General features: G+C 45.9%; 1 protein-coding gene across 4 annotated transcripts in view; it reads left to right on the forward strand.

Moving 5' to 3' along the window:
- Positions 1 to 25,777, forward strand: part of GRIK4 (glutamate ionotropic receptor kainate type subunit 4) — a 462,633-nt gene that overhangs the window by 412,786 nt on the left and 24,070 nt on the right. For all 4 annotated transcript variants that reach the window (XM_083480954.1, XM_083480952.1, XM_083480955.1 and 1 more), the window contains 3 exons: positions 5,956 to 6,069; positions 18,349 to 18,458; positions 24,991 to 25,164. In XM_083480954.1, the coding sequence (XP_083337080.1) occupies positions 5,956 to 6,069; positions 18,349 to 18,458; positions 24,991 to 25,164 (398 nt within the window). The remainder of the gene's footprint in view (positions 1 to 5,955; positions 6,070 to 18,348; positions 18,459 to 24,990; positions 25,165 to 25,777) is intronic.

A 25,777-nucleotide genomic window follows, 5' to 3' on the forward strand; every position in this document is an offset into this window, starting at 1 on the left:
CTAGATGCTCCAGGTATGCCTGCAAAACCAACCCTAGCTGTCTTTTTGCTCAAAGGCTTTGTGTCACTATCAAGGGCCTTTTGCCTTTTAATTCATTCCAACACCTTTATGCAATAGCAAAGTCCAATATGCTGTGCAGACTGCACTTGACAACATCCTGCTCTGCAGATACGGCTGAGGTGTTAAATCAAAGCACTGGGTGTGGAGTTTTGCTGAAAAGAATTCCTTTGCCCCATCTGTCACACAAAATCCAGTAAATAGACACAATGTGAGGTTAGGGTGAGGGTTGCTATGAGCTTACCAGGAAGCTGAAAAAGGCACCCACCTTTGATTGAGGAGCACCCACTGTAGAGGTCTGCTGTTCCATTCCTGCATCCCACCAAACAGAGCTCTCTTGGGCTTGAAATCTCACCCACACTGAACTTAAAAGATGCTGATGACAGGACTTTTGTTTTGTTAACACCGAGTTTCACCATTTGGAGCAAACTGTCCTCTCTCCCTTTATGTCCTGGATGCGACCTCTCTGCTGCTGCTTTCTTAATGAATTTCACACTTTCTAAAAGGAACACTGAGCCAGATGCCCAGATGCTGCAAATCCTCTCATTTTTCGGGACTTTACTGAGCTGCACATATTGTAAAAGTTATGCAGACATTTTGACCCCGTCAAACAATCATCGCTCACCAGGAGAAATAAAACCTGGCGCTTTGGCTTATGTGCTCTGGGTCTTGATGGAGGATGGAAGGGTGCTTGTTATTTCTTTGTGTGAGGTCTCTGTGTGTGGATGTTCTTGTTTCTTTGTTGTCAAAACTGATGCTTAAAAATAATAGGGCTTTTTAAAAATCTGCGCCGCCACAGGCAGGGCTGCCTTTCGGAATTATTATAATCTGCTTCAGTATACACAGAGTTCTACATAAGACTGAATGCGAAACCAAGATTTTGTAACGGGGGGGGGCAGAGAGGGTAGGGACTTCCATGGGGGTTCTATTTCTCCAGTTTTCCACTGGTTATTGCAGAATCAAAGATATGGCTTTGCACCAATTTTTGATCCCTGTTTAGGGGCTGGTTGGCAGAAGGGGCAGTTTCACCCAGAGTAGACCAGTGGAAACTAATGGACCTAAGTTACAGTCATTAATTTCAGTGGGTCAACTCAGTGTAGGGGGAGCATTGGCTAGAATCCAGACTCTATAGCTCTGGCTACATCTTCAAGGGGTCCCAGGAGATTTGATTATTGACATGTGTTAAAGGACACACAATGGTCATGATTTTATATATATATTTGATGGTAGTGTTTCAGAAACAACTATAGGCAGAATGTCTCTCTGCAAAATGTCTGTCTGGCTTACTGAGAAGAGAGGAAAGATATGGAATAAACTGTACTATAATACTAGGGATTAGTTGAGGGAGAGAGCTCCAGCTGAAGACAGGTAAAGGTGGTGGTGGTTGAGCAACGGAAAATAATTACACAAGCTGGGCACCATCAATGAGAAGGTCCTTCTTGATGTGCCCACCCACCGTGCCAAAGACTGGGGAGATTGCTGTTACCTCCTGCACTTGCATTCTTCCCACAGGGATTTGGTTGGCTAGATGCCAGGCCAGGATGCAGGAATAGACAGACCCTTCTTATGTCCCTATGCAAGACAACTATGGGAACACAATTAGGGCCTCTCCTGATGCCCAAAGTGCACAGATGGGCTCCTAGGGGAGGAGACCAGGCCTCCAGGTATCTAGGACCCAAGCCTTTTACAGATTTAAAGCTCAGGGTGTGTAAAGGAGGGCTTCTGTAGTTGGCCCCACTTTAGCTGCACCTTTAGAAATAGCTCAAGTCATCTTTGGATGACCAGACTGAAATATTGCTGCTGTCTTGACCCGTGTGCTATGCTCATGTACCGCCAGCTTCTTCTTTTTCATCTGGTTTTTATTTTATGTTATTCTCCTAGAAGGGCAATAAAGGAGATGTTCGCACAAGCCAAGAATTTTGTTTTCTCTTCACCCGCTTTTTATAGCCGTCTCACAGAGAGTCATCTTTTGTAAGCAGGTGATGGCTTGAAAGGTTTTGCAGGCCCCGATCAGAAAGGAGATTGACTCAGTGTATAGCTATAGCTATAGCTATAGCTATAGATGATATAGATATAGATATAGATATAGATATAGATATAGATATAGATATAGATATAGATATAGATATAGATATAGATATAGATATAGATATAGATATAGATATAGATATAGATATAGATATAGATATCTGGCAGCAGTGGCAAGATCAGGCACCCAACACTGCGAGGTGCACATACAACACACCTGTCATGTCATGTTTACAACTTGAGTTATGAATCCTGGGTGATAAATTCCCCATTTAATGTCTCACAAGTCTCTCTACAGCAAGGAGCCCATGAAGCCCAGGGGCATGAAGTGCAAGTTAGTATATTCAGCAATCCATTTTCAGAAGCAGCACAGCTGCCTCATACCTTGCAAGTAATACTGACAAGTGAGGGAGGGAGGCAGTGCGGTGCTCCCCATTTTTAATTCTTTTTTTTTTAAGCAATTCCATCCCATTACAAGAAAGCGATAGTAATAAAAATCATATTTAAAATTAAAATCCTTATCTCGGTTACATGATGATTAAATTGGAAAGAGTTTTTAAAATATTAATTTGCATTGCACCATTGACAGCTCTTATTTTTCATCAAAGAGTGCAACATCTCCTCCTCCGTTTGTGGGTGAGCTGAGGGTAGATGCATCTCACGTCTTCATTTTCTGCAAGGTCTTTTTTAGCTGAGGGAGGTGATGGTGGCGGCAGCAGCTGCAGCAACTTCCCATTGAAAAATATTTATTGCCCCATGGGAAATGATCGCATTACCCTCCAGCCAGTGGAGGCAGGCCCAACAAGGTGAATGGGGCATGGCCCTACCAACCTCTGGCTGCCCTCAGTCAGCCCCACCCTGCCTCTCTCCCTCCCTACTTAAATTCAGTCCTGCCTGTCAGCTTTCTCCTCCTTAGTCTCAGTGTTTTCCGTTGTAGAACTCAGCAAGGGGTAGAAGGAGGAGAAGAGTGAGGAGCAGGATGGAGACTGAAATAGATTTAATTGTGTCTGTTTGTTATTGACACTGGCTCCCCCTACTGTTGGTCTTCCTGCCTTGTGTCTATACCAATTCCGATGACCACCAACCACCACTGCCCCCAGCAATGGTATGTCATGTTTTACGAACATGAAAAGCTGCCATGTACTGGGACCCAGTGTGGTGTATTGGTTAGCGTATCAGACTAGGACCTGGGAGACCAGGGTTCAAACCCCTACTCAGCCATGAAGCTCACTGGATGACCTTGGGCCAGTCACTGTCTCCCAGCCTAAACTACCTCACAAGGTGGTTTTGCAGATTAAAAGAGGAGGGGGAGAGTCATGTACACCACCTTGAGCTCCTTGGAGAGGAAGGATGGATACAAATAAATGCAATGAATAAATGAATAATTCAGACCATTGGTCCGTCTAGCTCAGAACTGCCTGCACTGACTGACAGCATCTCACTCTCCAGGGTTTCAGGCAACAGGAGGTTCCCTCAGCCCTACCCAGAGATGCCATTGGGGATTGAATCTGGGATCAATCCACCACTGATCCACCACTGAGTCACAGCCCTTTCCTGAAGGGTCCTGGGAACATGTGGCATCTGTTTCCTTGAGGGAAGGTATTTGCATGTCCAGCACTAGGTAGTTTCTTCACATCCTGCCTCCTGTACCTGGGCAGCAATGTAATTGGACAGCATCCATCCTGGGATGCAGAGGGTATTGCACAGCCCATAGTCAAGCCCAGGGAGGGAAAGATAACTAAAACTAACCCACGGTTCTTGTTGGATCATAGACCTTCAGATGCAAAGGAGTCATCCCACTCTCCACCCAAGCTTTGATTATATTTTTACAACTGCCTTGATTATATTCTTATATAGAAATGTGAGGGAGAACTGTCAGAAACAAATCTCAGGGGATAAGCAGCTCACAGCGGATCCATCAGCCAATCAGTGTCATGGGCTTTATTAGTGCAAGGAGAATGCAGTACAGAGCTACAAAGGCTGGAGCCCTCTAGGGATATTCTGGCTAAGTCTGGCAAAGTGGTAGTCAGGGGGACAGAGATTCAGGACCATGGAGAGCTCCCTGTAGAACCAGGTAGCACACTCTGGGCTCACTCATTGCCCTGCATATCTACTGTAGGCACAGGTCTGAGCCTTCTAGGTCCAAGTCTGAGCAATAGGTGGAAAACCCAAATTGTTGTTTGCTCTGGTCCATTGGTAAAGATCATGTTTCCTTGGGGAAAGTGTCATAGCAGGGTGGGACAGGGGAAGCACATGGATACAAACTGGTGAAGTGTGGGGCTGTGCCTAGAAAGTGCAGGGCAAAATATAAGTGTGGATAAGCCCTCAGGGTTCGTTCAGACTTTCTTCTGCACCACACTTTCAGATAAAGACCCACTCTTTCCAGGTCCGTATCTGAGTGGTGTTTTTCTTTTTGGTCCTGCCACTTTTCCTGGGAAAACCAATTCAGTGGTAAACAGTTGGTTTTCCTGGGGAAAGCAGGGGAACAACAACAACAACAGCAACATGTCACTTGGACACAGACCTGAAAAGCACGGACCTATGCCTGGAAAGTGCAGCACAAAAGGAAATCTGGCCTTCACATGTAGCAGAATGGGTTGGCAAAATCCTGAGATGATGGAGACTCACTTCAGACTGTAGGTAGGGTTGCCTTGTTATTGTTTTCCCACGTACTAAGTAGGGCTGTGCAAGGCACCTCTGACACAATTCAGGCCCCAATCTGGGCCAGACCTAACCCAGGCCCCAAACCCAAATCAGAGGGCTTGGAGAGCCCTAATTAGTACATGGGGTGCCAGTGAGAACGGTGGGGGAGAAGATGGTAATAGTAGAGACTCGTGCCCAGACCATCTCCTGCACTCCCTTTCCCCTGCCCACAACTGCATATTTAATCCATGTTTTAAATCCTAATTAAGCATTCAGCTGGCAGCAAGCAAGGTGAGAGGGAAAGGAGATGGGACCTGGGATTTGTCCAGACTGGGTGCACAGCCCTAGTACCAATCTTCCTGACAGTATCAAAATACCAGCCCAAACCACAACAACCCAGCACATCAGGAAGAAAGGTCCCAGCCCTTCCTGAGCTACTTGTCAGATTGCAGAGAGCATTTGGTTTTTCCTCCCCTTTTAACATAGAGTATTACACATCTGTGATTTCTCCTACCCACATGAAATGATGCCATCCATTATTCCATCTCAGTGCTATTCTATCTCGTGGCCACCTCATTCTGCAACATGTGTCACCCAGGCCAGAGGAACTGGGAGCCATTGCTCCCATGTGCATCTGGAGCTGGCTAGCGATTTACGTAGTTCTGCAGAGAGATGTGTGTGTCAAGAGCCACCTCTCTGGAAGAAGCCTCCCTGGAAGTTAAAGGTATAATATATTCTATTATACAGCATGTGAGTGTTGCAGAATTGGGATACCTCTTGCAGCCCTTGGGCCTGGAAGGTTGAAGGAAGAGGTTGCTCTGTGGCTGCTGATGGTTTGGAGGAAGAGTCTCCTGAGTCCAAAGAGGGGCTAAACTATCTCCTCTGAAATCAGGGATAGAGTTCTCACTCTCCAGTGAAGCTTCTATTGAGATCTTTGGAGTCTGCTTCCTGGAGGGCTTCAGGACTCAATTGTCTGCATCTTCAGAGCTCAGGACTCTTGGGTGACCTGGAGTGAGTCACTATTTCTCAGCTGAACCTACCTCACAGTGTTGTTGTGAGGCTATCTACACCTATGGCATTTGGAATTGGCCTCTTGCCTCTTGCTAAGTCTGACCTCTGAATAAGAAGATTTTTGGAGACCAGTCACTCCATACTTCTTTGCTGCCTCCTGCCCTCATATCTCTTGGGGAAGAGATATTGATCTTCACTATGTTCTCTTCTTTTTAGAAAGCTGATTTGGCAGTGGCTGGCCTGACGATTACAGCCGAACGAGAGAAGGTGATTGATTTCTCCAAGCCGTTTATGACTCTGGGGATTAGCATTCTTTACCGAGTTCATATGGTAAGAGACGTCTCTTAGAAATGTTTCTGCTGTGAGAGATACCTGCATGCAAACACTTTCTGGCTAAGGAAGGGAACAAAGACTTCACTATTTAGTCATTTCAATTCAAAACATGGCAGAGTCAGCTAGAATTGGACATTTCACCAGGAGGACAAAATTTGGTCAACTCACTCGTCAAATTTTGTCAAATATGGTCCAGTATTTTAAAAGCATCAACAATTTTTAATGAATTTATTTTTATTGCTTTTCTTTTTAGGGTTAAACATATGCAACAACAGAAAATATACAACAAAAACCTCTCCCCACTTAGTAACTATGGTGAAGCACAGAATATAACCATGTTATGCAACACATCAAAAAGCAGAGACAAGCCATCTTATCCAATGCAATAGAATAAAAATAGCCCAGTATCAGAAATCAAACCAAGCAAAATGTTCTATATTCTTTAGGAAGTCACCCGTTGTCTGTCTTGTCCATATGTGTAACTAAACATTGTCATTCTGCCATAAAGTTATCTGTGACTTTTTTCTTTCCCCCCCCCCTTGCCATTTTTAGCTTATTTGCAATTTTTTTTCATTTAGAGGAATCTGCCACAGCTTTTGGTACCATGTCATCAGAGTTGCCTCTCCCAATCCCTTCCAAAATCTGGCAGTCAACAACCTGGCCACTACCAGAAACTATCCAATTATTGGTTTAAAGTGAACGTTTAAGTTTTTGCCTGAAAAATGTTCAGCAGGGCTAACTCACTTGTCTTTTGTAGGTGCTGGCCAGTAATTTTGTGGACTTTTGTAAGGATGGAATCCCAAAGTGTTAGCATTATGAGAACAGTGAACAATAGAATCATAGACTGGTTTTGATACTTGTACTAATACAAAAATTACATAGCTGTAATTGTGAAACAATCGCTTTTAACCAATTGTTTTTTGTTGTTTTTTTGTTATATATTGATTCTGCACATCCGCAAGGGAGCTCAGGACAGCTTACATATTCATCCCCTCCTTTATCTTCATAACAGCCCTATGTGGTAGGTTAGGCTGAGAAGGAGTGACCAGTCCAACCTCAGCTAATGAGCCAAGTGAAGATTTGAACCTCGGTCTCCCTGGGTCCAACATTAGGCGAGAATGGAGAAACTGTGGTCCTCCAAATGTTGCTGGACTCCAAATCCCATCAGCCCCAGCCAGCATGGCCACTGGTCAAGAATGACAGGAGTGGTAGCCCAGTGTCAGGAGAGAGCCAGCAGTAAATCACACCATTTAAGTTGAAGTTAATTCTCTTTATTAGCAAAAACACAATCTGCATAGACTTGGTGGAGTGTCAGGCCTAATGAGCACAACAGCTTATCCCCGGTAGGTCTTGCCCCCATGTATCAGTTGCCGAGGCTGCAAGTCCCCACCTTCCCGCTGCCATCTAAGTACCCTTAGATCTCTGTGGATTTTCCCAAGCAACCAGAGATTGTGCCTGCATGAAGCCAACCTCTCCTCTGCCCTTTTCATGCCTCTTCTGGTTCTGGGAGACTGGGGGTAGGGGAGCTTGTCACAGCAGGAGGGGGAGACACTCTGGATTCTTCACCAACCTGACTCATCTTGGCCTCTTGGCCTCCCTCCTCCTCTGCTTCTGTTTCTGGACTTTAGTCTGCCACAGACTCTCCCAGCTCACTAAGCCCTGTTACCTCTTCAGCTTCCAAGACCTCCTCCTCTCAAGCTTCTCCCTCTTCTCCCTCTAACCATGTATTGTCATCCCACCACCAATCCCCAGGCTCTGAGCCCTCTTCCCTGAGTGGTTCCCCAGCTGGTTCCTCCCACCATTCCTCTTCCTCTGCATCCATCCAACCATTCCATGACACCCAGCCACATCTGGCGGGCTGCAGGTTCCCCACCTGTGCACTTTGCAAGAGCCTTTGTCACTGATGATAGCTTGCATGTCTGTAGTTCTAGCAGGTAGCAGTGGGAGGAATTTTACAAGCTGCCGGGTTTTCCCAAAATGCTGCAAGGCCTGGGGGCAAGCTGCCATCCCTCCTAAGAGGTCACCTTGGCACCCACATTGACATATCTTCAAACACCTTCCTTTTCTCCCAGACTTCTTTACAACTTCAACATCCTGTATGACTCAGTGCTTTTCACGTCATAATTGTTCAGTCTTCTTGGAGATTACAGTTAGGCTTGAGGAGGGTATTTCACTGTTAAGTTTGTTTTCTAAATGTTTGCTTTTGTTATGTTTAGTGCAGGGTTTATATTGTCCCTACTGGATGGTTTTAATCAATTTTATCGCAAGGCGCCTGAAGGCCTTAGTGTGAACAGATTCATATATTTTATATCATCATTATTGTTTGCCTTGAAAGGTGGAGCAAAAATTAAGCAGTGAATACATTTTATTGTAAATCACCTAGAGGCCTTAATGTGAGCAGGCTCCTGTGTTTAAAATCCTCATCATAATCATCTGCCTAGAAAATTGGAGCAAAAATTCATATATGAATAAACCAACAACCTGGAGTGTATGTGGTCTGCAGCTGCATGGCAGATCCCTCCCCAGCTGAAGAACCTGAGTTGAGTAATCCCAGCTACCCTCACATACATCAGCAGTGAAGAGGAGACAGAAGCCATTAGCTGAGGATCTGAAGTGTGAGGGATGCTGTGTGTTCGGGAAGCGAGTGAGAGAGGTGAGGGAAGCCAGCGTGGAGCAGTGAGGCCACAGATAAGTTGGCAGCCCTTGCACCCTGTGGATGAGGGCTGTACCTTAGCCTGGTCTGGCCAGCCGCCCAAACCCTTTCCCTAAATCCCTCCACAATATCAGGCATACAAAATATCCTTTGTCAGACACAAAATGTTTTGATACTAATCCTACCTTTGCCCCTAGCTGCACCTAGGTGAGAAAAGATGCCAGAAATTTCCTGGCTCAAGGAAGGGAAAATCAATAATAAAAAAGCAAGATTACTTTGAACTAAAAAAGGCAGATAAGGAAAGGCGCTAAAGGTGCTTAAGGGCAGGTTTTCATTCTCTGCTGGTCTTTTAAAGTTTTTGTTTCTTTCTGGTTTATTCCTGTTATGCCACCCTGCTGGTTGGACTGAGACTTGTAGGCTTGTGAAAATGGAGTCTCCTGGGACTTGCTGTCTAGAGAAGACCCCCCCCCCCATTTATACCCCGCTCATCTGGCTGGGCTTCTCCAGCCACTCTGGGCGGCTTCCCAAATAAATATCAAAATACTGTAATACATCAAACATTAAAAGCTTCCTTAAACAGGGCTGCCTGTCAAAATCAACCCTGCTCCTTACACCGACTCCCAAACCTATCAGTTCCAAGCAATTGCCAGCAGGTTGGCAAGGCTATCTTATTCCTGCACTACTTTGCCTCACTTCCTTCCTGGCATCCCCTTGGCAGGAGAAACTACACGTACGACATTGTCTTCCTGATGCGCAGCAACTAATGGGAAATGCTCCCCACCCGGAAAAGGTGGGGGACCCTATCCCAAAACATACCACCATCAGAGAGCAAGTGAACGACAGGAAAGTGTCTGCAGAGCTGTGCAGCAAACCATGGGTAGCATTTACCTTCATAGAATTGTAGAGGCTGAAGGGGCTTCATCAATCCCCACCCCCCATGAAAGGATCACCCTGCTCTGGACATGTTCCGGTTTGTCAATATTCTTCTTCAACTGTGGTGCCCAGAACTAGGCACAGTACTCTAGGTGGGAGCTTACCAAGGCAGAATAGAATGGGACTATGACTTCCCTTGATCGTGACACTATACTTCTGTTGATGCAGCCTAGAATAGATTTGGGGTTTTTTGCTGCATCACACTGTGGACCCATGCTAAGCTTGTGGTCTACTGAGACCACTAGATCCTTTTCACATGTACTGCTGGTAAGACAGGCGTCTCCCATCTTATATTTGTGCAGCTGGTTCTTCCTGCCTAAGTGCAGAACCTTACATTTTCCCTTATTGAAATTCATTTTCTTTGTTTTGGCCCCATTTCCAATCTGTTGATGTCATACTTAATTCTGATTCTATCTTCTGAGGTATTAGCTACCCCTCCTCGTTTGGTGTCACCTGCAAATTTGAAGAGCGCGACCTCTATTCCTTCATCCAAGTTTATTTACAAAGGTGTTGAACAACGCAGGACAGAACCCTGCAAACTCCACTTGTCACTTTGTTCCAGAATGATGAAGTACTGTTGGCAAGTACACTTTGAGTTCAGTCAGTCAACCAGCTACAAATCACCTAGTCCACATTTTACCAGCTTCTCTGCAAGAATTTCATGGGGGAATTTGTCAAAAGCCTTACTGAAATCAAGATACATTACATCCGCAGCATTCCCTTGATCAACCAAGCTTGTAACTCCATTTTAAAAAAGAAAGAAAGACATAAGATTAGACTGGCATGATTTGTTTTAGAGAAACCCATACTGGATCTTTGTAAACACAGTGTTCTTTTCTTATGTGCTCACATATGACTGTTTAATTATCTGGGACCTGTTGTAAGACCTTACGAGGATGGAAGCCATAGTTCAGGCATCCCCAAACTTGGCCCTTCAGCTGTTTTGGGACTACAATTCCCATCATCCCTGACCACTGGCCCTGTTAGCTAGGGATGATGGGAGTTGTAGTCCCAAAACATCTGGAGGACCGAGTTTGGGGATGCCTGCCATAGTTCAATGGATCTGCAGGATTTGGCTGTTGCAGCTGAGCTATATGATCCATGAGCTCATGTGATCTGTGTGTGTGTGTGTGTGTGTATGTGCACACCCCCAGACACCGCCAGCCTATCAGGGAGAAGAGTTCCAGCATGGGACAGAACAGGAGATCACACAGTGCATGCTTCTGCTGATGCTATAGCTTGGCCCTTAACTGAACAAGTTTATCCATGTGGATATTTGAAGCTTTGTACTGGGTAAGAGCACCAGGCTATTTGCTGTCTTGTGGGGAAATGGCTTCCTTGGTCCTGCTGCCCAGGATCCTTTTCAGCTTCTTCAGATCCTTTGAGCTTCTGCTTGCAGGCATCCTTCTCCATCCTTCTGGGTTCTCATTCCATTTTCTTTTCAGCGCGCAGAAGAAAAATTGCGCTCTCTGAGTTTTGTTCTGTTTCTTTTCAGAACTTATCCTTAGCCAGTGCTGTTTTCTGTTTGCCTGCCTCCACAGGGACTGTGTGCTGTACTAGTTGCACCTATACAAAAAACTGACTCGAAGTCATTAGTGTTTCCCAAGAGCCAGCGGTCCAGAATATTTGCACTGAAAAAAGTTTTGAACGCAACACTGCTTATACCTGCTTTGTATTTCAATACATTCTCCATTTGTTCCGTGGGCAATAAGAACACACACTTGATTTCCCATCAGCTGAGCAACAACATAAACAAAGCACTAAAACAATTATAGCAGATTCACAGCTTCTGCCCTTGAAATATCTGCGGCTGGTAAAGATGCACCCGTCCTCACCAATACAAACAGAGCTTGCGCATCTCTTTCTCAGTGGAGTCCTTCTGACTGCCAAGAACAAACAAGTAATTAAAACCCACTTAGAATTCTGTTGCCTCTGCTACGTGGTGAATCAAGGATCAATGCCTGAGCGCATCAGAATGGTTCCAGCTTTCCCCCCACGCTTTCTGATTCACCATATTCGTATCTTACACTTCATCCAAAGAGCTCAAAGGAAAGTTGTTCCAAATTCACAACAACCCTGAGAGGTGGTGAGTTGCCCGATGCCATCTAGTGGGTGTTACGGCTGATTTGAACCTTCCCCTTCCCCCAGGGCAAGTCTAACATTCTCTTTTGGGGGAATACAGAGCATAGAAAAGTATCATTTTCCTTGAGTCCCAGGAGGGGGTTTGTATCATGAGACAGAGAGACATGCCTTGCACCCTTCAGGCTGCGTGAGATTTTTAAAAACCAAAACCCAAAAACAGCCTGTGTGCTTTGAGTTTCCTTGTGCTAGGAAGTGTTTCTTTTTTAAAAAAATATTCTTATTAGGAATTTAAACAAAACATATTATCTTAAAACATATCCTTAATCCCCCCCATTTCCCCTCCCCCCCATAAAACAACTCACCCTCCCCTCCCCCCCTGACTTCCCTCAGTTCCAATCTCTGGTTTCTCTATAAATGCTATTCTCTGCATGTTACAAGATTGTATAAATCCTTAATTTATCTGACTGGTTATTGTGAGTGTTTATTCAAAGCCTGCTAAGAAGTCCAGTTCACTTTGTTGCAGCTTTAAATACTTTGTAAAAGGTTCCCATTCATCTTTAAAATCACAGTTATCCTTGTCCCATAGTTTATGTGTCAATTTTGCCAGTTCTGCATAGTCCATCATTTTCTCTTGCCATAGTTCTTTAGTCGGGGTTTCCTCATTCTTACATCCTTGTGCTATTAAGACTCTCGCTGCTGTTGTCGCATACATGAAGATATTTTTCAACTTCCTTGGCAGGTCTTTTCCTACAATCCCTAACAGAAATGCTTCAGGTTTCTTAACATTTTCTTCAGTTCATTGTATATCATTTCCCAAAACTTTCTGATTTCATTACAATCCCACCACATATGGTAAAATGTCCCCTCCTTTTCCTTACACTTCCAACACATATTTGAACTGGTTTTGTACATTTTTCCTAACTGCACTGGTGTCATATACCATCTATACATCATGTTCATATAATTTTCTTTCAACAAAGAAAAATCTGTAAATTTTAAATGTGCAGGGAAGTGTTTCTGAGGGTTGTCTGCAGCTAAATTCTACTCAAGAGTAGACCCACTGATGTTAATGAAAAGCCACCAGCTTCCCTACACACCATCTTGGGGGCTAAGATTAGCGGAGGAGGCCCTTCCCTCAGAGACTCGGGATAGCGATGGACCTGTGGCAGCCCCTAAGTTGTGGAACTCCCTTCTCACAGAGTTGTGCCTGGCAGCTTCAAAACAGGCAAGTCCCTATTTAATTGCATTCAAGGCAGGCACGATCATTGCCGCAAACCTGGAAGTGGCACGGAAAGAGGCAAAAACAGCCGTAAAAGTGTGCGAAAGCAGCGTCTAGCAATCCTATGGGCCTTTGCAAGTATAGTCCTAGGAGCCCTTGCACTAACCTTTGAGGCCTATGGAGAGTTGGAGTTTGAGCAAGGTGGTTGGCAGAGTGTTTGCAGTCTTTTTCAATGGTGTTCCCAATACATGCGATTTCACTGAAGCAGTTTCCCATGTAAATGGAGAGTTCCCTGTATACAGTTTCCCGCAAATGCTGAAGACACACCTATTCACCCTAGCTTTTAAGATTCGAGATGTATATTTTTAGGACCCACCTTTATCTGTGATTGCAAATTGTTTGAACTGTGGCGCCATTGTATTTTCATTGTTCTAGCCTGCCCTGCAGATAATAAAGCGTGGTGTTGATTATCGTTACAATAATTCTCTTAGGTTCGTTGATTTTGGTGGGTCTACTCTGAGTACGATTTGATTGGTGACGAGATGACCCTGAGTGTTTCCCACCACTTTACAGAAAGGGGCCATGAGCTATGTGATCCAATCCCTCCTGGGGGCACCACAGAAAACAAATCTGGGGACTGTACATACTTTCCCTTTTCTCCTTTCTTCAACAGCACCCCCCCCCAGCAAAAATCCAGCTCCCCCACCTCACAATCCCTCTGCTGGTTTTGGAGAACAATCTTGTAGCTTAGCATTAATACAACACATAAGAGCAATGTGGCAATTAGCTAATTAAACCGATAAATATTTATTTAACAATGGCAGGCATGATAACTAATCACAGCAGTCGTCCTTTAAAGATCTGGCTTGCACAGCGCAAGGAGGGAAGCGCCAAAGACCCATCTGCTCTCCTCCTTGCCTCTTCCCTTCGCATTTCAGCGAGGAAAACTGCAGCTAACGTCATGTTAATCTGCGGCTGCCATCAGACATTTCCTAACAAATAACCACAAATAATTTTTTTGCCCAGTCTCCCTGTCTCCATTCCCCTCCCCCAACTCTAATGGCATTTTTATTTTCTGTTCCCCATCATGTCTTTTCCTGCCACCCTCCCGAACCCAGCCTCCTCACCCGTTCCCCATTCCACACACATCTGTTTTCTCGCAAGTAACTATATATGGCAAGTTTAAATGGGCCTGTCATTTTTCTCAATTGCACTTGTTGTGATTTAATCAAATATGGATTCCTGACACAGGGACTCTAATGGGGCATCCGACCCAGTCTATGCCTCCCTCCTCTTCTCATTCATGCTAATGGGATATTGTGGAGTTGAGTGGTTGCATTTGAACTTTGGGCTGAGGCACTTGGCCTATATAGCTGCATTGTCAACTGGGAGACGATGGAAGGCAAGATAGCATTGCGGTCTGAATTGCAAAATGCAAGCCTCCTCAGACTTTGCATTACATCACACCTCCATACAGTGTATTCTCCAAGGCCCTTGCCTCATGTTTATATGGACACTTTCTTCAGTTCGGCAAACCTTTTTTTACTCCTCACTGCAGCCCAGGGATCTGCAGGTGTAATAGATAAAATTGGGAATGAGCTGCTAATGAGTTCCAAATCGCAAGGATGGACTGTACTGTTTTAGACTGCTGCTGGACCATAGGGATGGGGAGCAGGGGAAGAGAAATTCACATTTAAAGGTGAAACTGCCTGATTCACACTTTAAAAAATAGTCGAAAAACCAAAACATAGTCATCCTTTCAAATCTGTACTTCTCTGAAGTACTCCAGCCAAATAATTTGTACTGAATGGCATACAGTAAGATGGGCATTAAAAATGCATATATTAGTGAAAATGCATTATATCATAAACTGATGTAGAAATGGGGAGAACTGACCTTGAGACTGGGAAAGGAGAAACAGAGGAACTGAACAAATTCACCCATCCCTGATGGGTTGCTTCTGTGCAAAAAAGGTCTTCCTTCCTTCCTTCCTTCCTTCCTTCCTTCCTTCCTTCCTTCCTTCCTTCCTTTTTAGCAGTTTATTGTGAGAAACAGCAAGGAGAGGAGTGAGCTAGATAAAATCTCCCTCCCCAAGATATATACATATATAGTATATATGATATGAAGGGAATTTGTTTGATGTACAAGTAATAGAAGGATGAGAATAATCTGCCGTTACATAGGCAGGGAATCCTGGTTCCATTAATGCAACGTCCTTCATCCCTTCTCCACCTCTGCAAATGACGGTGTCTTTCTGCCCCTATATACATTTCTTCACAAACAAAGTGATGCCTGCACAGATCATGTCGTCACAACCCAGAATGTAAGCTGTTCAGATTGATTTTTAGTGTCAAGACCTGGAAGCAGGCATTCCAGGATAGGTATGGCTACTTTGCAATGTATTGTTTGTTCAAAGGTCCACCGACAGTGAGAAGATTGCGAGACAGGGGAAGGGAGGGTGTATGATGCTTTGTTAAAATGTTTCTCTCCCCCCCACTCTGAGTTCTTTATTTGTGTCCTAAAGTGACTCTTTGCAGCATTCAAACTTGTTGGCATCTGTCTGTCTCGAGAGACGATGGAGTGCACCTCTGGGGATGAAGTCAAGTCACTGAATGAGAAGCACCAACGTGACCTCCCCACGGCACATTCAAATTATTTACATAATAATTAGTCATAGGAATAAAGACTGGCTCTATACCTTTAGTGGCAGCTTCAAGGCTTCTTGGTGTCATTATACTGTGAGACGATGAATGACATAACAATTAATCTGCATGGCTAAGGTGATGTAAAATCTATAGTACTTTGGGGCCATGGCAGAGGAGGTATGCTCTGTGGAGACATTAGCTCTCTGTGCTTTGGGGCCATAAGCCACCCTCCAACTAACATAGGTCAGGGGAAAACATGGCACAGACACCAACTGTTCCTGCATTGAACTTTCGAGCACCATCATCTTGAAACATTTGGGTTTCTTCCACTCGTAGACAGAGAAGGATTGCCTCCCCAAGTCATTCATCTGTCTGCAGATCCATCATTTCCCCTGTACAAATACGATGTGCATGCAAAATGGTTCAGCTTGCAGCAAACAGTGTGAGTGTTTGTGGGCCTCCGCAACATGGCTTCCTCTCTCTCTAGCATCAGACAGCAAAGAGGAAAAAACAAAGGACAATAATCCCACTTCACAAAACACAGTAACACAAACATCCTGTCTCCGTCACTTCCCACTCTGTGGCGTCAAAACATATACCATCATGTGATAGACAACTGCCCCATGACTGCAGTCACGGAGCAGGAATTCTAACATCATTCTCCCTCTATGCATCACAACAGCCTAGGTGCAGAATGGGATTCTGGGAGCAGTAGGGATGCCAGCTTTTACACCTTGTCCCTCTCTGGCACTTGCTTCCATCTGGCCATTTTATTGGTTGCAGAAGAGGGAGCCGGTGCCCAGGCTAGGAAGCCCTTGTCCTTGGCAACTGCCTCTTTCTCTGCTCTTTCAAGAACTGGCTATGTTTGCCAGCAGAATCTGAAGCTCAGCTTCAATAAAGAAGAATACCAGGAAGGCAGAAAAGCAAACAGGGAGGGATGCAGGGCCAAGAGGGTGAGTGAAGATGGGAAAGGACTGGGTTCACACAAGTGGATGCAAAACAGGGAGCAGATGAAGCCTGGATTTCCCCATAGCTTTATTATAAAGATTACTCTGAAATGTGCATAAGAGAGAGAGAAAGAGATGCAAGAAGTGCCTGCTGGATCAGGCCAATGGCCCATCTAGTCCAGCATCCTGTTCTTACAGTGGCCAGCCAGATGTCTGTGAGAAACTCGAACACAAGAGCCCTCTCCCCTCCTGTGCTTTCCAGCAACTGGTATCCAGAAGGGTCACTGGCCCTAACTGTGGAGGCAGAGCAGAGCCATCAAAGCCAGTGGCCATGATAGCCTTTTCCTCCATGAATTTGTCCAGTCTTTTGAAGCCTCCTAAGTTGGTGGCCATCGCTGTCTCCGGCAGAAATGAATTCCATAGTTTAGCTACTCATTGCATGAAGAAATACAGTGGTACCTCGGATTAAGTACTTAATTCGTTCCGGAGGTCCGTTCTTAACCTGAAACTGTTCTTAACCTGAGGTACCACTTTAGCTAATGGGGCCTCCTGCTGCTGCTGCTGCTGCTGCTGCCGCCGCACCGCCACCACACGATTTCTGTTCTCATCCTGAAGCAAAGTTCTTAACCCGAGGTAATATTTCTGGGTTAGCAGAGTCTGTAACCTGAAGCAACTGTAACCCGAGGTAAAAAGGTAAAGGGACCCCTGACCATTAGGTCCAGTTGTGGCTGACTCTGGGGTTGCGTCACTCATCTCGCTTTATTGGCCGAGGGAGCCGGCGTACAGCTTCCGGGTCATGTAGCCAGCATGACTAAGCCACTTCTGGTGAACCAGAGCAGCGCACAGAAACGCCGTTTACCTTCCCGCCAGAGCGGTACCTATTTGTCTACTTGCACTTTGACGTGCTTTCGAACTGCTAGATTGGCAGGAGCAGGGACCGAGCAACGGGAGCTCACCCCGTCATGGGGATTCGAACCGCCGACCTTCTGATCAGCAAGTCCTAGGCTCTGTGTGGTTTAACCCACAGCCAGTGGCGTAGCGTGGGTTGTCAGCACCCGGGGCAAGGCAAGTAATTTGCGCCCCCTAACCCGTGGATTGCGCCCCCTAACCCGCGCTGCACTGTCCCTCCCCCAGATAGTCCCTCGCTCTCTCTCTGCACCACACCACATGCCTGGCACCCCCCCTCCACAGTGGGCGGCGACCCGGCGGCTCGGATCGGATTCGCACAGCCAGCACTGCAGTGAGAGAGAGTGAGTGAGCCAGGTGGGGGCAGAGAGCTGCGAGTGCGAGCGCCCCCCCCCCCAGATGTTGCGCCTGGTGCGCCCGGGCCCCCCTGCACCCCCCACGCTATGCCACTGCCCACAGCACCACCCGCATCCCTAACCCAAGGTACCACTGTATTTTTTTCCCATCTGCCCTGAACCTTCCAACAGGCAGCTTCATTGGATACCCACGAGTTCTAGTGTTATGAAGGAGAAAATATTTTCTGTGTCCACTTTCTCCAAGCCATGCATAATCATACACACCTCTACGATGTCACCTATTGCTCAGCAGACGAAAAAGCCCCCAAACCTTTTCTTTGGGGCAGTTAGCAAGGGAGCTGCAGCTGCCCTGCTTCCCTCCCCCCTCCATCTTCTTCAAGGACCCTACAATGTCCTCTGCCTGCTGCCATCTCTATCCCCACCACCACTTGCAAGTCTTCTCCATGTTGCATTTGCTCTGTTACTTTGTAGAACCGAAGTTTGTTTGGAAATATGCCTCTCTGTTAACCTTTTTCTTCTTTCTCCTCTACCTTAGGGGCGCAAGCCTGGCTATTTCTCTTTCCTGGATCCATTTTCTCCCGGTGTCTGGCTCTTCATGTTACTCGCCTACCTCGCCGTGAGCTGCGTCCTCTTCTTAGTGGCCCGGTACTGTTAACTTTTCTTAATATCTCCCTTTTTCCCCCGTCCTCACAGTGCCACCTACTGTCAGCTTCTGGGAATGGCATGGAGAACTCGTAACGTGCAATTGATTATCAATCGCTGGAGGGAGAGACAACTCTGCAGTAGTTAGTAAAGGAATTGGCTGCAAGGGCACTGCACAAGTTCATAAAATTATACAGGTGGAAGAGGAGAGAGCCAATGAGGGGTTCAGCACCTTGCCAGTCAGCATCCTGCCCTGGGCTATGGTAGTCGCTGTGGTCAACAGTGGAGGCTGTGATTCAACTTGGTGCCTCGCTGGCTGGTTTGGGGTGGATGATATAGCATCACCTGGTTGCTTGGGTTTTTGCAAAGAATGCTGAGCCAGGTGGGCTTTATCTGAATCCAGCAAAGGCACTTCTTATGTTTATTAAACAAACACATACTGAGCACAGTTACACCTTAACTGTTGAGTCCATGGGTATAAACTCCTGCTTTGTAAATTAAAGGACATCTGTGGACCACAGGGGTCCTAGTGGGCCCCTCTTAAGGCAAAGGTAAAGGTAAAGAGACCCCTGACCATTAGGTCCAGTCACGGATGACTCTGGGGTTGCAGCGCTCATCTCGCTTTATTGGCCGAGGGAGCCGGTTTACAGCTTCCGGGTCATGTGGCCAGCATGACTAAGCCGCTTCTGGCGAACCAGAGCAGGGCACGGAAACGCCATTTACCTCCCCGCCAGAGCGGTACCTATTTATCTACTTGCACTTCGTGCTTTCGAACTGCTAGGTTGGCAGGAACTGGGACCAAGCAACGGCAGCTCACCCCATTGTGGGGATTCGAACCGCCAACCTTCTGATCGGCAAGTCCTAGGCTCTCTGGTTTAACCCACAGCGCCACCCGTAGCACAGTTACACCTTAACTGTTGAGCCCCTGGATATACACTCCTGCTTTGTAAATTAAAGGACATCTGTGGACCACAGGGGTTATAGTGGACCCCTCTTACAATGTGTGAAATACAAAAATATACAGTGGGGGCGTTTTCCAGCTCTAATGCATTGTCCTGTGTGTGCCTTGTTGTACACACTGGGAGAACTAGCAATAGGACATGCAGCAGCGGAAGATAGATGGAGAGGATTGGTTTGCATTTGGGCTGGTTTGGTGCTGCCCATACGGAAGGAGCCTTGAAACCTCCAGAGGGGAAATTCAGAGATTAACATCCACAAAGTGCAAACAGACAGCACATTGCACTGTTTGGATATGAAATCCATGGCAGGTGTTTTTTTAAAACTGGATGTTTTAAGTGCTCGCTGTGAAAACCGGCAGAAATGGAAGGGAGAACACACATTTATTGGGGCGTGGGTTTAGAGGGAGGGGTTGTAGAGTAAGTAAATTTACGGATTTTCCAAAATTTCAAAATGTGCCTTTTGAAACAGGGGGCTGCATTTTGGTTTGCAGCAACATCACAGTGAAATGAATTACACATCTGCTGTAAAAAAAAATACTATGCAAACAAAAGAAGCCTCCTTCCCGATTGCTCTATTTACCTAGAGTTTGCTTGAATCAACAAAACAAAGATTAAGAACCTCTGTGTTTACTTGGCAGGGGCGGGGGGGGGGGGGGAGAGAGGTGGTCACATGTGGGACATGTGGAAAAAAGATGCAAAACATGAATTTCAGCAAATCATTTGAAAGCTACACAGTAAATATAACTAATTGAGTGTGGAGGGGTTTTAACAGCCCAGTCCTAGAGCGTAAGAGGATTTCACCAGCTAAAACAATGGGGCGCCCAGCTGCAAGAGGGGCAGGATGATTCAGACCCTTCTATATGTATCATATTGCAGGATCAGGCCTTCATAGCCAACCAGTTCACACTGCAATAGACCCATTGGCGACCATTGGATTAGAACTACTATACTAAGAACATTTCATAGAATCACAGAACCATAGAATTGTAGATGACCCTGAGGACCATTCTAGTCCACCCCCCTGCTGTGCAGGGATTTGCAGCTGTCCCATACGGGGAATGAACTTGTGACCTTGGCGTTATCAGCGCCGCGCTCTAACCAGCTGAGCAACTCAATCAATTAGGGATTGCATAAATATCACTCGATTCAGTGGGACTCACTCCCAAGTAAATATGCATAGGACAGTGCTCTGCACCAGAGTAAATATAATCCGAGGCTTGCAGAATGCTGTGAATCACAAGTGGGGAGAGGGTGGTTGTGCTCAAAAGCCTCTGGTTGGCCACTGTGAGAATGAGATGCTGGACTAGGTGGTTCTTTTTGCCTGAACCAGCCAGGCAGGCTCTTGGTATATTCATATGATTGCCTATTTAAGGAAGCATCTGTTCATTTAAATATTGATTTCCGGATTTACTTCTGAAAACAGCAAATACAACCTTAACCTCAAACTAACTAAGACTGAATGCTGGTGGCGGAGGGGGGAATCCACTTGTTTTAGAATTTAAACTGGATTACCCTATCAGTGCTAAGCATACTTAGAGCCTCATCCTATCCATGTTTACTTGGAAGCGAAGTTAAAATGAGTTCAGTGGGACTTACTTCCTTGATAAGTGTGCTCAGAATTTCAGTCTTCAGGAAATAAAATCCACACTTGAAATCAGTGGGACTTATTTAAAGAAACACACACACACAAATGCACACACACACACACACACACACACTTACTTGTTTAATACCAAGATGCTAAGTGGATTAAACCCAAAGCTTCTGATCTGCAGATCACAGCTACAAGTTCCTTCAAGGCTCTTCGCACCAAAAAATTCCTTCAGTCATTTTCTTTCGATGTTGATGTACACCCAAAAGGGTATCTGAAACTGTGACACACACCCGCTCCCCAGCACCTCTCGCCATCCTTGCCCATTGGTCATTGCTGATAAGGTGTTGAATTCGCACAGCCTGGGGAGCACCACCGTTCCCCGTCCCCCAACTCCCATTATCATCTGCCGCAAATGATAAAACAAAACTTTCTGTTGTCTGAGCTTTGTTGTGGCTCTTTCTAGTCTAGTAAGCAGAGTTCTCAAACATTCTAACCGCATCCCTTCAGTGTCTGAAACAGGCACCAGAGATTCCAACGCCGTTTGCAGGTGCCGTAATAACACTACAAAAGCTGCGATACTGTTATGAAAATGGAAGCGTGCCGTCCCTTGGGGGTCCCTTGGTGCAGCTGAACTTGTCGAATTCATGAGCTTGTAATGGTTTTCAGCATCGTGCAGCGTTTAAAACTGTTTGATAACACAGCCAGGCCCTGTCTACACTGAGATACGGCTTCTCTTGATGCTTTTTCCAAAGGTGTCAGTACTGATTTGTGTTGGAGAGGAGACAGGGGCTTCAGATAACGCCCAGCTAATGTCAGGTGGATCAGGTGTTTCTAGCTGAAAGCTGTGACACCTGGGTCAGTGTGTTTGTCACAAACAGGGTGATGGGCTGTTGTTGTTGTTTTTCTCTCTCTCCCCATACACATAAAAAAGAGGACCTCTCTTTCAACACCAAATGAAATATCCTCTAGCAATAAAAAGCCATTTTCTTTGAGTCACAGAGGGGCAGGCAGAGGGGAAGAAGCCACATAAAATCCCATGCTTTTAAACAATCTTAGCCAGTCCTGGAGCTATTTTCAAGCTCAAGTCTCAAGGGGCGCTTCCAGACAACTGGCTTACTGAACGTGCATCCCGATCTGTTTGCAGGGAGATTAGATTACAGGGTGTCAACACCTATGTTATCCCATACTTTGCATTGCATTTCCCCATCACTTTCCCAAAAGTTCAGACCTTTTTTGGGGGGGGGACAGGGAAGCAGGTTTGTTGTGCAAGAGCTCCAGATCAGCTTCAAGTGTACAAGCGGAATTTACCGTTACGTGATTGAATCCCCCTCAAAGAGAGTCTTGAAACACCCTAAGAGTAGCAAATTTGACACTTGCTTCTTGAGAGGCTGCTTCTATTAACAGCAAGGACATTACAGAATACAGTGGTACCTCGGGTTAAGAACTTAATTCGTTCCAGAGGTCCGTTCTTAACCTGAAACTGCTCTTAATCTGAGGTACTACTTTAGTTAATGGGGCCTCCCACTGCCCCACGCCGCCGGAGCACAATTTCTGTTCTCATCCTGAAGCAAAGTTCTTAACCTGAGGTACTATTTCTGGGTTAGTGGAGTCTGTAACCTGAAGCATCTGTAACCTGAGGTACCACTGTAATGTTGCTGGCCTAAACTGTTTTATAAAGCCTTCCACATCCACCTAAATGGAGGCGATGCCTCCATGAACACATATTCCTTTGCAAGTGTGAGGGGCTCTTGCAAGTGTTTGCTGGGGAGGAGCAGTCTTGCAGCTGCTGTACCCTGCAAGCAACTATTGAATTAAAACATTTTTTTAAAAAAATCAAATACCTGGAGGTTTGTTTTTAAAAAGCTAAGTAAAAGTGCCCCTTCCTCTCTGACCCAGGTAACTAAAAAAAACACACCCAGATTGAGCCCTTTGCACAGCTCCCACAAGAGATATCATGCTCCTATTTCTCATCCAGTCCCCTACCCACCCCCGCTTGACTCCACACATATTTACATAGACTTATGAAACACTTATCATGAGCATGAATCAGATCACTGGCATTATGTCAGCCGGCCTTCAGAAGTCATACTCCTCTGAATTTTTGCAATGCAGTTCTTTGAATTTTGCAATGCAGTTCTCCAGTCAAGCACTGTGTGCTAAAAAAAAGGAAATAACTCAGGCAAAGGGTGCATAAAATTGCATACATGAGTGAAAATGACATATAAAGGAATTTTGTTAGGTGAAATCGCTTTGCAAAAATTGACAGTAAAATACTGTTGAATTTTCATGAGGTTTTTTTTAAAGTAAAGTGCAAAAAGTTGTGGAAATATGAATAACTCGTCTTAAGACCGGGGGGGGGGAGGGGGGAAGAAACTGAGAGAAACAGAAATCAATAGATTTTCCCACACCTCACTCTGCCACATGCATGCATGGTCACACACCTGACCTAGAGCTGTCCTGCTTTTCTCAGGTCACCAAACATGCAGATTCCTCTGCCCCTTCAGTTGCACGCACAGAGGTCTTCTCAGACCTTGTTGTTGTTTGGTTGTTTAGTCGCGTCCGACTCTTTGTGACCCCATGGACCAGAGCACGCCAGGCACTCCTGTCTTCCACTGTCTCCCGCAGTTTGGTCAAACTCATGTTGGTAGCTTTGAGAACACCGTCCAACCATCTCGTCCTCTGTCGTCCCCTTCTCCTTGTGCCCTCCATCTTTCCCAGCATCAGGGTCTTTTTCAGGGAGACTTCTCTTCTCATGAGGTGGCCAAAGTATTGGAGCCTCAGCTTCAGGATCTGTCCTTCCAGTGAGCACTCAGGGCTGATTTCCTTAAGAATGGAGAGGTTTGATCTTCTTGCAGTCCATGGGACTCTCAAGAGTCTCCTCCAACACCTTACACACAAACACAAAATGTGCATGGAAACAGCCTGTGAGCAGGGTGTCACCCTGTGTGTACACACACACACACACACACACACACACACACTGAAATGGATACTTTGTGTGCTGTTTCAAGGGACTTTCCCTAAATTTAATATCTGGTGTTGTCAGCGCTGGGTTGTAGGCAGCCATCTGAGAGGAGTCATGAGCCAGAAGCTCAGAGAGGAGAGAGGGAATCAGAGCTGTGGGAATAAGCAGGATTCAGAAGATGGAGTAGGTCAGTAGTTGGAGCCAAGAACAAAGCAGACCAAAAAGCAAGGCCAAAGGAAACAGGAATGCACCAGAGCCAGGAAAGCCTTGCTGCTAAGAAAGGAGATCCCTTTCCAGGAGCATCCAGTGGCCAGCTTGGGTGGGCAAGGCCAGTCCAGGGAAGATGCTCCCAGTTGCAGCTTCTAATCCCAAAGAACTGAATTAGGGAGAGCAGGGCTGGCATCAGAGGTCCGTAGCATTGAGCACATGACTCAGAAGCGGTAATTCTGCCAATCTCTGGAGCCTACTGCTCCTCCTTGCTGTTGCTGCCTGTTCACCTGCCCTCTCTGAGTTAGCAAATGGTAGCCTCTGCACATCACATCCTCCACTTCTGTTGGGCGGTGAGGTTTGGCCTGGAGACAGATGAAAGCCAATGGGCACTGGCAACATTGGTGAGAAAGATGTTGTGGGTGTGTTCAGAGAAGGAACCCCACTGATAGCATCATATCTGAAAGTCATCCAAAACCTGGAACCGGGACTGGAATCGGGAGTAGGTAAATTCCCGTTTTGAGCATGGAACAACAAAACCTGGAGGAAGTGAATGAAGCGACGATGAAGGCACAAGCAATGCATAAGCTGTCTGTTGTGTGCCCTTTCTTGGTTTCAAGCTGATTGTAATCTTATAAAGCGCACTTAAGCCCCATCAGCTGCCTTGCATTGCAAGACCCCCCCTGGTACCAGTTGTCAGTAAAATAACGGAGAAATCCTGCCTCCAGGAGAGTTAGGCCTTTGATGATTGCTTCCTTCCCAGTGTTTGCACTCCAGTGTAATTGGATGTGTTATGTTTCAATGCCGTAGATTGACGCCCTACGAGTGGTACAGCCCCCACCCCTGCTCCCAAGGGAGATGCAACCTGCTCGTTAATCAGTACTCTCTTGGCAACAGCCTGTGGTTCCCTGTTGGTGGGTTCATGCAGCAAGGATCGACCATCGCTCCTCGGGCTCTGTCCACACGCTGCGTCAGTGGAGTCTGGTAAGAAATCACAGAGGTAATCTTTTGCGCTGTAATCGTTTGCTGTAGCTTCACCAACTTGGATGGTTTCCCACAAACTCTTTTTGTAACTTGTGGTAGAATAGAAGATGGGTAATGTACAGGCCATGATGCACTGATGGGACTCTGAATAAGAACATAAGATGAGCGCAGTTGGGTCAGGCCAAGGGCCCATGTGGTCCAGTATCCTGTTCTTACAGTAACCAATCCGTATCTTCGTGTGACAGGTACATTTGGAGATGTCTTGCATATTAGGTTTCCCTGTGGATAAGTCAATCCCTCTTCCAGAATCCTTCAAGCTTTTTGCCTTTCAAGTAGCACCATCCATTTCCAAAACAATAAACAAGACTTATGTGTATTACACCCATCCAGAAGTTGACTATGCTAGTAGGAAACATGTTTTTTCCATCTCGTTGTCTGGGTTGCACTCTGAATCTTGAAAATGCATTAGGCACGATGACTCAGAAACAAGGGAGTTGTTTTGAGAAAAAGATGGATATTTTCAGTTCTGAACAGTGCTTGGTTTTTTTGGCTAGGATGCCCAATCTCTCGACTCTGCTGACCATAGTACCCTCTGCCTCCATGCACTTTCACC

The sequence above is a fragment of the Podarcis liolepis genome, assembly GCF_965112155.1.
Source record: "Podarcis liolepis genome assembly, chromosome: 16".
NCBI lineage: Eukaryota > Metazoa > Chordata > Lepidosauria > Squamata > Lacertidae > Podarcis > Podarcis liolepis.